The sequence below is a fragment of the Acomys minous genome (assembly GCF_964271855.1).
Source record: "Acomys minous genome assembly, chromosome: 7".
NCBI classification, from domain to species: domain Eukaryota; kingdom Metazoa; phylum Chordata; class Mammalia; order Rodentia; family Muridae; genus Acomys; species Acomys minous.
This window is the reverse complement of record NC_140488.1, coordinates 21,463,891-21,478,618: the sequence shown is the minus strand read 5'-3', so window position 1 is coordinate 21,478,618 and position 14,728 is coordinate 21,463,891. Positions and strand designations below refer to the sequence as shown.

The 14,728-nt window shown below is 43.9% G+C and overlaps 1 protein-coding gene across 1 annotated transcript in view; it reads left to right on the top strand.

The window, feature by feature from the left end:
• The first annotated feature begins 8,535 nt into the window (after nucleotides 1-8,535).
• HPRT1 (hypoxanthine phosphoribosyltransferase 1) overlaps nucleotides 8,536-14,728 on the top strand; it is a 31,929-nt gene continuing 25,736 nt past the window's right edge. Inside the window, exon 1 of the mRNA XM_084789427.1 lies at nucleotides 8,536-8,708. Within this exon, the coding sequence (XP_084645553.1) occupies nucleotides 8,682-8,708 (27 nt within the window). The 5' untranslated portion in view covers nucleotides 8,536-8,681. The remainder of the gene's footprint in view (nucleotides 8,709-14,728) is intronic.

The window sequence follows — 14,728 nt, the reverse complement described above, 5'->3', positions numbered from 1 at the left end:
CTAGGGCCAGCTCTACTGTGCTGCCCAGGCGAGGTGCGGGCCCATTCTCCCAAGTGTTGCAGCTGGCAAGGGGCAGGGCCAGCTGTTTTTTGTTTCTTTGTTTGTTTGTTTGTTTTTGTTTTTGAGATAGGGTTTCTCTGTGTAACAGCCCTGGTTGTCCTGAACTCACTTTATAGACAAACTCAGAGATCTGCTTGCCTCTACCTCATTGAGTGCTGGGATTAAAGTCTCTCTCTCTCTCTCTCTCTCTCTCTCTCTCTCTCTCTCTCTCTCTCTCTCTCTCTCTCTCTCTCTCTCTCTCTCTCTCTCCTCTGCCTCCCTGTCTGTCTCTGTCTCTCTCTCCCCACTCTGTCTCTCTGTCTCTCTGTCTCTCTCTCACACACACACACATGTACACGGTGGAAGGGAGAGAGAGTGAGAGAGAGAGAAAAGTAAACAATTTACAAAAGACAATATTGTTCGTAGAAAACACATATTCAGGGGCTAGAGAGATGGCTCAGAAGTTAAGAGCACTGGCTGCTTTTCCAAAGGTCCTGAATTCAATTCCCAGAAACCACATGGCTCACAACGATCTGTAATGAGATCTGGTGCCCTCTTCTGGAGGGTAGGCACACATGCAGGCAGAATTCTGTATACATATTTTTTTTTTTTCGGACAGGGTTTCTCAGTGTAGCCTTGACTATCCTAGACTCGCTTTGTAGATCAGGCTGGCCTAATAAATAAGCCTTTTAAAAAAAGAAAAGAAAACACACATTCAGCATGTTTAGGAACAAAAGAGGTGTTTTTACAAGTTTTCTGTCTTTAATTTTTCAAAAAATTTAGTATACCAGCCAAAACAGCACCCCTTCTCTGGGGAGTCTGAAGACAATAAAACCTAGGGGCAGCAAACTCCAGGAACAGAGGAAATCCCAAGATGGCCATCAGAATATTTAACTGAGAAACCACATGTGAGATGGAGGCTCACACCCGAGTCCCTGCTGAAATTCATAGTAGGGCCAGGGCTGTTTTCCCCTCCTGTGACTCAGGCCAAGGGTAAAGTTTATTATTAGAATGCTTGCAGGGTCCTGTTCTGCTTTCTCTGCCAGATGGTCTCTTTAAGCCAGAATTGGTTGCTGGGCCTGTAGCTCAGTGGTAGAGTGCTTCCCTAGCATCTTCAGGCCCTGGATACCATCCCAAGCATCTCCCTAGATGCCTCATATGGGTTTTCCAGGCATGGTTTATGCCTGTAATCACAGTATTTAGAAGGCTGAGGCAGGAAGATTGCTATTTCTGCTAGCCAGGCTTGGGCTTCATTGTGAGTTCCAGGCCAGCTCAGGCTACAGTGTTAAGACCCTCTTTCAAGAGCTGGACAGATGGCTCAGCGGTTAAGAGCACTGTCTACTCTTCCAGAGGTCCTGAGTTCAAATCCCAACAACCACATGGTGGCTCAGAAACCATGTATACTGGGATCTGATGTCCTCTTCTGGCCTGCAGGTGTGCATGCAAACAGAACACTGACTCAATCAATCTTTAAAAAAAAAATAAAGAAAGCTAGCATTAAGTCAACCCTGTTGGTGTACACCTTTAATTCCAGCATTCAGGGAGGCAGAGGCAGGTGGAATCTCTGTTGAGTTCGAGGCCAGCCTGGTCTATAAAGCAAGTCCAGGGCAGCCAAGGCTGCACAGAGAAACCCTGTCTGGAAAAATGAAACAAGGAGAAGAAGAAGGAGGAGGAGGAGGAGGAGGAGGAGGAGGAGGAGGAGGAGGAGGAGAAGAAGAAGAAGAAGAAGAAGAAGAAGAAGAAGAAGAAGAAGAAGAAGAAGAAGAAGAAAGCTAGCATTGGGGCTAGAGAGATGACTTGGTGAGTAAGAGCACTGGCTTCACTTTTAGAGGACCCAGGTTCTAATCCCAGCACATGTGGCTCATAGCCATCTGTAACTGCAGTTTCAGGGGTCCAATATCTTCTTCTGGCCTCCATGGACAATACACGCTTGTGGTATATTGACATACATGCAGGGAAAACACTTGTGCACGTTTAAAAAGGTAAAAAAAAAAGTTTCAAAAAACACAATAAACAAAAAACCAGAGAGCCAGCCAGTGAACAGGTTTCTGCCTTGAGTTTCTGCTCTGACTTTCCTCCGTGGAAAACTGTGGCAATGAAATGAAAGCCAAATAAACCCTTTCCTTCATGCGTTTTCTTTTTGTTAGAGGATTTAATCATAGCAACAGAAAGCAAATTACAACAGTGGATCGCATCTGTAATCGCCGCACTTGAGAAGCCTAAAGCAGAGAGCTTACCACAAGGTTGAGGCCAGCCTTAGCTAGATGCTCAGTTCCAGACCAGCCTGAGCAAGAATGACATTGGTTTGTTTGTTTTGTTCAAGACAGGGTTTCTCTGTGTAGCCTTGGCTGTCCTGGACTCACTTTGTAGACCAGGCTGGCCTCGAACTCACAGAGATCCTCTGACTTCCATAAGCAGGCCATGTCACACATGTACCCATACATACACAAAATGTAGTAAAATTATTTTACAGGTGAAAAGCAAACAAAATAATATTTAAAATGTGCACGGTTGCAGTTGTTGTCAGTAATCCAAGCATAAGGAACCAAAGACAAAAGGATCCTGAGCTGCCTAACGAGAACAAAACAAGAAACCTTTCCTTGCCAGGCGTGGTGGAGCACGCCTGTAATCCCAGCACTCTGGAGGAAGAGGCAAGTGGATTTCTGTGAGTTCAAGGCCATCCTGGTCTACAAAGCGAATCTAGGCCAGCTAGGGCTGTTCCACAGAGAAACTTATCTCGAAAAACCTTTAAAAAAGAGAGAAAGAAAGAAACCTTTTCTTAACGAGCACAGAGCAGAAAACTGTAAAAGTATACTAAGCAAGGAACAAGTCTGGTTTAGAGATTTCACTTCAGGTAAGCCGTCCATTGGTAATGAAGTTTTGAGACTATACAGTCATCACAGTGGTATCGAGAGCCTAGGGCTAGAATGCTTCCATGCCACATATAAAATTTGGAGGTGGGGGTTGCTGGAGAGATGGCTCAGTGATTAAGGGCACTGATTGCTCTTTCAGAGGACCCAGGGTCACCCACATCTGTCTGGTTCACACGTATGTATACTGTATAAAAGCTCTGAGAGAAATAAACTCGGGGCTACAGTATTTACTGTTAGTCCTCCTGAGCACTTGTCTTTTATTTCCTTATCTCTTTTGCTATCTCTTTTCCATCTTTTCCTCTATCTTTTTATTTTCTCAGCCTCTTGCCCCATATCCAGGTACTGGTTGATATTGTCCAGAGTGGCCTCTGGCATTATTTACATTTATTTTATGTGTTTTAGTGTTTTGCCTGCACATATGTCTATGTAAGACCATTAGGTCTTGGAGTTACAGTCCTGGACTTGCTTTTTAGACCACCCTGGCCTCAAATTCACAGAGATCTGCCTGGCTCTGCCTCTTAGTGTTCTGGGATTACAAACATGCACCACCATCATACCCAGCTCAGATTGTAACTTCTTTTTAATTAAACATTTTTTATTTTTTACGTATACATTTATATTATTACACATATATACAATAAACTACCTATAGCAAGAAGAACCATGACACAATCAGGAATTATATAAATATTATAAATATTGCATTCTTAGTGTTTTGGCTATTTGACAGCCTTGAAAAAAAAGTCTTTCCTATCTTGGTGCGTCCAAAATTCTGAATGTAAATTAATCTCTATCACATCTTGTCATTATCAACTTAAACCATGTATCTAGAGCTAAAATTATCTTAACCCCTAAACAACTAATCTTAATTGTAAAACTAAACTATCTGGTCTTCAACCCCACCAGAGACTTGAGAAGGAATAAACTTGATTACCTGAGTAAACAGGAAGTGCAGGTTAGCAGCTTCCCAAATGAGTAGATGACAGAGACAGTTTGCTGCCTGAACAGTCACCCAAAACTCTCTGTAATGTTGGAGCATCATCTTCAGCCTTCTGGCCCAATATATCTGACAGCACTTCAGACTGTCCCACGCAGGACTCTAATTAAGCCTGGAATTTCTCAACATTCAGAAACTGGACCACAAATGCTATTCCTACCTTGTTTAACCACTTCCCCAATTTTATTTGGTGGATTGGAACTTTTTCATTCTAGCTTCTACTTCTAGCGTCTAGCTTCTGCTTCGGTGTTAGACGCACAAAGACCAGCATTGTTATTCCAACAGAGAGTTAAATAAAGACAAGTAGAGATGACTCCTCCCTTCCTTTATCTTTTCCAAACACAGCAGAACTACAAGTCCCCTCTCAAGGACAGCACGCATATTATTCACTGATAACAGAGCAAGCGCCGCAACTCTGACTCTAGGAAACTCGTTCCATTCCCAGGAGGTCATGAGAAGAGTACAGGTCATTGTGTACCTTGTTGAATATCTGCTGTACATGAAAGAAGCCTGAAAATTAAAGAAAGCCCCCTAGGCCATTCATTAGTCACTAGGCTTGGATACCCCACAAGGACATGTGGGTAAAATACATTCGGGAAACACAGGAGTCTTGTCAGAAAGCATGTAGCTGTTAGTTGGAATGCCCTTGGTCCAAAGGTTATGTTATTCATCATAGGAAACACATCTAAAACTCATTATTTGATTGACTGGTAATTTTCCAACTTTCAGTAGAATATTTTAGTATAGAAGTCCAAAACCAAAAGTACCTAAACGATGAAAGGTCAACCACTTTCTTGTGAAAGTTGATGGCTGGGTAGCACTCACACAACATCCCTCAATATTTCTCACCTACCTTTTCAGCAGAATATAATTGACCACATGGACACTAGGGGGAAAAAAACCCAAATCTTTTGAGAAGAGAGAATGCATCAGCAAATGCCTCAAGACCTGTGGTTACTTGTCGACAGGTACACCCAAAGACAATGATTTACACGGGAGCTACCGTCACGAGGAGAGTTAAGCACCGCCCTGTGAATTCCGTTTGCTTAGCTCAAATAGTTCTTCTTGCACATTATGAAAAGTGAAGCAATGTTTGTGATGACTGCCACAAGTTAGTCACCGGACTTCACAGGTAGCTCAAGAATGTGAGTTAGGGACTGGACTTTTTTTTTTTTTTCTTTCTTTCTTTCTTTCTTTTTTTTTTTTTTTTTTTTTTTTTTTGGTTTTTCGAGACAGGGTTTTTCTGTGTTGTCTTGGCCATCCTGGACTCACTTTGTAGACCCAGCTGGCCTCGAACTCACAGCGATCCGCCTGCCTCTGCCTCCTGCATGCTGGGATTGAAGGCGTGCGCCACCACAGCCTGGCAGATTGGCTGTTTCTATGGAAAACCTCAACTAATAGAACTGATTTTCTACTTAAAATGTCCAGTCCCAGCTGGGTGTGGTGGCGCGCACCTTTAATCCCAGCACTCGGGAGGCAGAGGCAGGCAGATTGCTGTGAGTTAGAGGCTAGCATGGTCTACAAAGTGAGTCCAGGGCAGCCAAGGCTACACAGAGAAACCCTGTCTCCAAAAACAAAAATAAAAAAAAGAAAGAAAGAAAAGAAAAGAAAAAAGAAACAGCCAATCTAAGTATATCTCAACAAATATTTATTTGCGGAGAGAGGAGTCGGGGTTTAGAGAATTTTAAAAATTTGACTTCCATGACCATGAAGGCCATGGTGAGTTCCAGTTTGGTGGGGGTAGTCCCAGGAGGTTGGAGAGACTCTCGGGAGAGCTGATGTTCTAATCCAAAGGCAGTCAGATGGGAGGACACCTTCTCACTCAAGGGAGTCATCAGCCGAGGAGGCCCACCCCCACTGTGGAGAGTAATCTGCTCTGCCAAACCCCAGTGATGTGAATGTCGATCTCATGCAAAAGTGCCTTCAATAAACATCCAGAATAATGTCTGACCAAATATCAAAGGGACCAAAGGCTGCCCAAGTTGATACCCAAAATCCATCATTGCTTTCTTTTGTGTCAATAATGATTCAATTCAGCATCCACTTCATACAAAGTAAAGCCGGAGAGAAGTATTCTGGTGAGGGGTCACTTTAAAAATTCCAGCATTGTGGAGTAGAGCACTTGCTGAGCAAGTATGAGGACCAAAGTTCAGATCCAAGTGATCGCCTGCCTGTTAGTCTGTAACCCTAAGGCTTCTGGAGGAGGGGCGGACTGGGACAGCGTGGAGCTGCACAGCACTGGATGGAGAGAGAATTGTGAGGCTGTCTGACTGCTAGCCTAGCTCCAGAATTAGTAAAAGATCCTGTCTTGCCCGTCGGGGTGGCGCACGCCTTTAATTCTAGCACTCAGGGAGGCAGAGGCAGGTGGATCTCTGTGAGTTCAAAGCCAGCCTGGTCTACAAAGCGAGTCTAAGGCTCCTGTCTTAAGAGAATAAAGAAGAGGATGGCAGAGCCTCTTCTAGCCTCCATGTTCACAGGCACACATAGTGAACATGAACACATACATCACACACACACTAACCTTTTTTTTTTTTTTGGTTTTTCGAGACAGGGTCTCTCTGTGTAACAACCCTGGCTGCCCTGGACTCACTTTGTAGACCAGGCTGGCCTTGAAATCAGAGATCTGCCTGCCTGTTTCCAGAGGTGCTGGGATTAAAGACATGAGATACTATACCCAGCTTGGCCTTGAACAACTCTTCCTCCTCCTCCTCCTCCTCCTCCTCCTCCTCCTCCTACTCTTTCTTCTTCTTTGGTTTTTCGAGACAGGGTTTCTCTGTGTCCTAGACTTTCTTTGTAGACCAGGTTGGCCTCGAACTCACAGTGATCCACCTGCCTCTGCCTCCCGAGTGCTGGGATTAAAGGTGTACGCCACCACAGCCTGGCCTAGCTCTAGAAATTTGAAGGGCTATACCATCAAAGTAAAAACTAAGGTTCTTGAGAACTGGGGACATGGCTTTGCGTGTAAAATGCTTGCTATACCAGCATGAGGACCAGAGTTTGGGTTGTTTGTTTGGTTGGTTGGTTTTGGTTTTTTGAGACAGGGTTTCACTATGTTATCTTGGCTGCCCCGAATTCACTTTGTAGACCCGACTGGCCTCGAATTCACAGCAATCCACCTGCCTCTGCCTCCCAAGTGCTGGGATTAAAGGCGTGCGTGACCACGCCCGGGGAGGACCCAAGTTTGGATCCCAAGCACCCATATAAATGTTGGTGGGAAGGTAGCAGCCATCTGTAATTCCAGCTCACATCAGGGAGAGACAGGCAGTCCCTGGAGCAAGCTAGCTAGCTAGACTAGCCAAGTAGGAGAGCTCTGTGTTCAAGTGAGAGACCCCGCCTTAGCTAGTATACAGGATGGAGCATGATTGAGAAAGACACAGGCGCCGGCATTGGTGGATCTCTACGAGTTCGAGGCCAGCCTGGTCTAAAAGAGAGTCTAGGACAGCCTGGGCTACACAGAGATGTCTTGAAAAACCAAAAAAAAAAAAAAAAAAAAAAAAAAAAAAAAAAAAGAAAGAAAGAAAGAAAGAAAGAAAAACCTCCACATGTTCACATGTGTACAAACCCCTCCCAACACATACACATACACACCCAAATCAATAAGAAAAAGGCTGAGGCTCTTGCTTATTTCTATAATCCTAGCACTTCAGGGTGCAAAAAAGCAGGTAATCGCCCTAAATTCAAGTCTGGTCCACATGGGGAGTTAGAAAACAGCGTGAGCCAAAAGCGAGGTCTTGCCCCAAAAAGGAAGAGAAAGAAAGAAACCAAAGAAAAAGAAAAAAATGATTAACATTTAAAAAGTTTTGGGGCAGAAACATATGTATTTGGAATTGTTTGGGGTGCCCAGATAATTCATAATTGTGTCCAAACACAGGCAGGAGTGAGGTGGTATTTTTTGTTTTTCTTTCTTTCTTTCTTTTTCTTTTTCTTTTTTCTTTTCCTTTTCTTTCTTTCTTTTCTTTTCTTTTTTTTTTTTTTTGAGACAAGGTTTCTCTGTGTAGCCTTGGCTGTCCTGGACTCACTTTGCAGACCAGGCTGGCCTCGAACTCACAGTTATCTACTTGCCTCAGCCTCCTGAGTGCTCAGATTAAAGGCGTGAGCCACCATGCCCGGCTGGGTTCAAGTTTTCATAAGGTTACCAATTTTTTTTTCTTCTTGGATTTGTACCCTGATCTGGCTGTTCTAGGGCTGCAGGTTCAATTATTCCAACTAAGTAAGGATTTTTCAAAGAACAGAACCTCAATGAGGAAAATGGAGGCCAGCCCCCAGGTCGATCTTGGGAGGGATGGGGCTGCTGGCCCAAGAACTACGCAACAAAAGGAAGCTGAAGAGCTGGTGACGAGTTTAGAGTCATGAGGAGGCGGAGTGGGGGGGGAAGGAATGCGGAAATAAGGTAGGTTTGATTATTCGGGAGCCCTCTAGGATACTACAGGGGGCTGGAGGCTGCGGTGTGGCCAAAACAAGTTTTGTTTTGTTTTGTTTTCCAGAAGAAAAATTTCCAAGGCCACCTTTCCTGAGGAGACACCAGTAGCCGCCTGTGGAGGCGCGCCGGAGAAGCCGACTTAGGCCGCTGAGGGCGGAGCCTGGGCGGAGCGACGGGGCGGGGCGAGGGGCGGAGCGAGGGGCGGGGCCTGGCCGGCGTCGTCTCTGAGCGGTTGCTGAGGCGGCGGTGAGGACCGTTGGGCTTTACCTCCCGGCTTTCCCGAGCGATAAGCGCCTCCTCTGCCGGCTTCTTCCTCAGACCGCTTTTTCTCCGCTAGCTCAGAGATTCCCTCATGGCGACCCGCAGTCCTAGCATCGTGGTGAGTTACGGGACTATTCAGCCAGTGCCCTCTGCCAGGCCCATGTAGCGGGAGGCACAATGACGCCGGCCGGGGCCCTGAGGCCCTTGAGGCTCTGAGGCGGCGGGGAAGCCCGCGGGCGGGGGCGGGGGCGGGGGCGGCCACGGGTTGCTGGAGCCTAGCTGCTTGTCCCGTGAGGGCCACGGGGCTGCATGGAATGGTGGGGTTCCGGGGGAGTGGGTGGAGATGGGCCGCCCCTCCCGCCCCTCCCGGCGAGCCCCCCCCCCCCCCGAGAGAGAAGGGGGCTGGCAGCGTGTAGGCCGGGAGGGTGGAAATGGCGTTGGGCTTGACGTGTGTGGCCCACGGGCGCGCCGCGGGCGGAGGCGGAGGGCGGCTTTTGGGAGTGATCTGGTGGCGCGCGGATGGGCGGGGAAGCTTTCTGGGGGAGAGGCCCTGCTGTGGAAGTTTCTGGGTTTGGCGGCTTCGGAGCACCTCTGGGAGGAGCTTTGGCACCCAAAGGAGAGCATGTTCGGGCCTGGCCTTTACCTCTAATTCTGCAGATGTCATAATTCATACTTGTGGGACTGCGCAATTGCTCCATTGAATCCGCGCCGAGGCCAGGGTAGTGAAAATCACGCCTATTTTCCACCTGAGGAGTGGAAAAGAGGCTTCTTTTAACTATGGCCCAGAGTCCTGGAGTCAGATACACTTGACTCAGTAACCCATGCCCTTGGGTGCTGCGGGAATTTTTATTTTTAAAACAAGGATTTGGTTTTTATGCTAAAGGACAGTTTTTCACAGTCAGCAGGTGATATCTTCCCTCCTCCCCCATTGCCTCTATTTTTTGTAACCTGCCAAGCTGTTCTTTCCCTATCCCCCCCCCCACAACCTTGCTGATCATGCTTGTTGAAATAGCCTCCCATTAAATACTTTACTTTAGCCTGTTTTATTCTGATTATTGCCTCTGCTACTACTTAAATGCCACATTATGCTTTCAGTGTCTTAGATTTAGCAGTTACCTGGTTACTTGTTGATGGTTTCTCCCACTTACACAAACTTTATTTTGATGTTTCCAGGCAGGATCTTACTGTGTATCTCTGGCTGGTCTGGAATTGGTGATGTAGACTGCCAGGCTGGCCTTGAACTTGTGATATTCCTCCTGACTCTTGCCTCCCAAGTGCTGCACCACCATGCCCCACTGGTTTTTGGTTTTGTTGTTGTTGTTGTTGTTGTTTTTACATCCGTGCATGGGATTGAACCCAGTGTATTGTTCCTGCTAGGTAAGCTCTCGATCTCTGGGCCAAAAGCCTCAGCCCTGTAAACAAGCTTTATAAGGGCAGGACTCAACCACCATAGCTTTAGCATGTAGCACATACATACTTGGGATTGAACCCAGGGCCTTGTTCCTGTTAGGTAAACTCTCTGTCACTGGGTCAAAAGCCTCATGCCTGTAAACAAGCTTTATAAGGGCAGGACTCAACCACTATAGCTTTAGCATATAGCACAATGTCTGGTTTGTGGGACTTTTCACTAAGTTTGTTGGGTGAATTAATTAATAACCATTTGAACCCTAAAAAACTACTGTCTCATATTGTATTAGACATCGTGACTTAAGGCAAAAGCACTGTGTTCTTATTTATTTATTTATTTTTATTTTTATTTTTGGTTTTTTTGAGACAGGGTTTCTCTGGAACTCTCTTTCTAGACCACGCTGGCCTCAAACTCAGAGATCCACCTGCCTCTGCCTCCTGAGCGCTGAGTGCTGGGATTAAAGACATGTGCCACCATGTCCGACAACACTGTTCTTTGTTTTATTTCTCGAGACAGGGTTTCTCTGTGTAGTCTTGGCTGTCCTGAACTTGCTTTGTAGACCAGGCTGGCCACCAGCTTACAGAGATCCACCTGCCTCTGCCTCCTGAGTGCTGGAGGATTACAGGCCTGGGCCATCATGCCCGGCCAACACTGTCTTCCCCTGGCCAACACTGTGTGTGTATACTTAATGACCTAGAATCCTGCTTGTTTAGGGTATGTTCTGTGTGGCCTTCAGTGTCTTCACTTAGGCTCAAACTTTCCTTTTAGACAATTTTTTGCTGGGTAGCCCTTGATGCTCTAGACCAGCCCTTGAACTTACAGCCATCTTCTTGCTTCTACCCCAGTATGGGGATTACAAACATGTTGCCACTATCTGGTTTAAAATTTTCTTATATCCTAGGTGCTGGCTGCTGGTGTTAAAAGGACAGAGAGATAATTTATGCAAATAAGTAGCCCTTACACAGTCCCTCACTGGGAATAGTAATAATAGCCATTGTTGTATTTACGTATATATTCCTAATTAGTCTCAAAATAATCCTGTAACAAAAGTACGTTCACATCAGTTATTAAGAGGGGACGGAGCCATCCCCCCCCCCCATTATGCACTGAGCCCTCATTTAGATTGTCAACACCAGAAGCAAGGATGATTTTAGAAAGTGGAACTCTGTCTCAAACCTGTTTGTCTCTGGAGTCTATGCAAGTAAATACTGTGGTACCATACACAAATGGTAATGGCTGTTATTTTTATCCAGTTACTGAGGAAGTTATACAGATGCTTTTAAACTTTGAGATAGGGTACTTGTTCAGTGTAGAGTTAGTTCTTACTGCTAGAAGTGGTTATTCTTAGTTTTGTTTGAACATCAAGAAATTTACTGTATTTTTAGTTTGCAAATTCCTGTTCCTTTTTTTTGAAGTTTCCTTCCCCTAAATTGTTTGCATGTTAGGAATAACAAACACTTCAATAGTGCTTACTATGTTTTAGTGGCTGTCCTGCAATTTACTCTGTAGACCAGGCTAGCCTCTGAACTCACTGAGATCAGCCTGCTACTTCCTCTAGAGTGCTGGGATTAAAGGTGAGCGCCACCACCTCTGGCTCTAGTTGCTATTCTAAGCCCTTTAACTGACTTAACTTTTGTTTTAATTTCTACTTTTTTCCTCTATATGGCTGGGTTTTTTGTTTTTCTTTTTTCTTTCTTTTTTTGTTTTTGTTTGTTTGTTTGTTTGTGTTTTGAGACAGGGTTTCTCTGTAGCCTTGGCTGTCCTGGACTCACAGAGATCTGCCTGCCTTAAACGAACATCCTCTTGCCTTAGTCTTCCACGTGCTAGGATTCTAATCATGAACTACCACACTTAAATGACTTGTTTTTTGGCTTTTGTTTTTTGTTTTGATAAATAGACTTCTATGTAGTTCCAAGCTGATCTCCCTTCTGAGTGTAGGAATTAGAGATAGACATATTCTACCATGCCTGGAATGCTAATGATAGAGAGGGGTGTGTGTGTGTGTGTGTGTGTGTGTTTTAGTGATCTAACTTGTTGTCTTACCTGTGCTAAGCATATGTTTTAACCACTAACCTGTACCTCTATCCATGTGCTAATTTTTTCTTTTTTCTTTTTTGGTTTGTGTAGCCCTGGCTTTCCTGGACTCAACCTTGTAGACCAGGCTGGCCTTGAACTCACAGGGATCCATCTGCCTGCCTCTGTCTCCCCAGTGCTGGGGTTGAAGTCATGAACTACCATACCCAGCTCAAGATTTATTTTTATTTTATTTGTATGAATGTTTTGCCTGCATGTATGTATGTGTATCATTAACATGCCTATGGAGGTAAAAAGAGGGCATTTAATCTGCTGGAATTGGAGTTACAGACTGTTGTGAGCTTCCATGTGTGTGCTGGGAACCAAATCCAGATCCTCTGCCAGAGCAAAAAGTACTGTTAACCACTGAGCCATCTTTCTTCTAGCCAGTGGTTTTCCCCCCAAATTGCTTAAAATATTGCAATTTTTTTAACCTATTACTATTTTATTATCAATGGTGTTTTATTAAAATAACATACTTTTTTTTTGGTTTTTCGAGACAGGGTTTCTCTATATAGCCTTGGCTGTCCTGGACTCTCTTTGTAGACCTGGTTGGCCTCAAACTCTCAGCAATCTGCCTGCCTCTGCTTCCCTGAGTTGGATTACAAGTGTTACACCCCGCTTAGGTGGGATTCTTTTTATGAGGGATTGGTTTACTTAGTTTGAGACATTTTCTTTTTGTAGGCCAGGCTGGTCTCAAATTTGAAGTCATTCTTAGTTTCTTAAGTGTTTGCTTTTATTGTTTTATTTTTTCATTTTGTACTTTTTTAGATAAAAAAGGAAAAAAACCAACTAATTTGTTTGGTTACAATGACTGTCATGAATTTTTATTTTCATTTTTTTGTACAGAGTTGGTAGTTCAGAGATCTTTACAGGTTGTTGGTGTTGTTACTCTTATTCTTACTATGTTTTTCGAGACAGGGTTTCTCTGTGTCAGCCAGGACCCTGGCTGTCCTGGACTCAGTTTGTAGACTAGGCTGGCCTCTGCCTCTGCCTCTGCCTCCCAAGTGCTGAGATTGAAGTCGTGTGCCATAAAAGTTTTACTCTTAAAATAACAAAATACAGTGTTCAGAGAGAGCAAAATAAAAATTCTCAGACAAATCTATTTTAATTAGAAATCAAAACTCTTGCATTGGAAAGCAGTTTGGTGTGTTGACAGAAATAGAATTTCCATTTTGGAGTAATTCCTGCTAATATGTTTGAATTCTTTGAATACATTATTGGGAGTTAGGTGCATACTGGTAATCCCAGCAGTCAAGATGCAGAGGGTGGAGGACTATAGCAAGTTTGATGCCAGTCTGGTCTATATATCTAAGACAGCTAAAGTTACATAGTATGACCGTGTCTTGAACACACATAAAAAGATTGGGATGACCTTGGCAGAGTTCACATTGAATTTCTTTGATTGAAGCAAACAGTCCTAGAAGTTCTTAGGTTAACCTGTAGAACCTGTATCCTGGCACTGAGCCATGTCAGTAGGTACAGACAGTAGTCTGATAAAACCTGGGTGTGATATGGTTTGAACTCATGCCAGAAGAAGAGTGAGTGGGCGGAGGATTTGAATATGCCTCAGGAAAGTCATTGTAGTATTCTAATCTTGATTCTAAGGTTCTTTGAAATCATCCAAATTCATTTTTGTTAGATTATAGATGAGCCTGGCATGAATGTTTATTATTATCTTATAAAATTGAGCAGTCTATCTTTACTCAAAACATGAACTAAATTTGGGTTCATAAAACTTACAAAAATGTTTTCTTGTAAAATACTCTTAAGTGAATGTTAAGAGGATACATTAGCTCCTCCTACTTTTTTAGGTTTTTCTTGACAGGATTTCTCTGTGTAACAGCCTTGGCTGTCCTATACTCACTTTGTAGACCAGGACCGGCTTGTATTTTTTTTTCATAGTCAGAAAAAGAATGTTTGTGAAACATTATGGCAATTTCTTTTTTAAAAAAGTAGGAGGAGCCAGGTGTGGTGGTATAAGCCTCTGCCTCCCTAGAGCTGGGATTAAAGGCAGAGGCTTATACCACCACACCTGGCTCCTACTTTTTAAAAAAAGAAATTGCCATAATGTTTCACAAACATTCTTTTTCTGACTATGAAAAAAATACAAGCCAGTCATGGGCTGGAGAGATGGCTCAGTGGTTAAGAGCACCGCCTGCTCTTCCAAAGGTCCTGAGTTCAATTCCCAGCAACCACATGGTGGTTCACAACCACTTGTAATGTGATCTAATGCCCTCTTCTGGCCTACAGATGTACATGCAGGCAGAACATTGTATGCATAATAATAAATAAATAAATAAAAAAACAAAGTGAGTCTAGGACTGCCAGGGCTGTTACACAGAGAAACCCTGTCTTAAAAAACAGAGAAGAAAAGAAAAGAAAACTATGTATTTAAGAATAAATCAATATTTACGTCTGCATGCTGCAGGGTCCTGTGAATACTCCTGAAAAGAAATAAAATTATACTAAAGGCAGAACTCAAGGGAAGGTGGGAGAGGAGAAAGGAGAGAGAGAGACAGTGTGAGCTATATAATTCTATTCTGTCTCAAAAACAATATAAGTGAATTCTGCAAAGAATGTAAATTTATATATTTTTCAATTTTTTTAAAAGTCAAACTACATGACGCCAAAGTACCCAATACAGTGTTAATTGA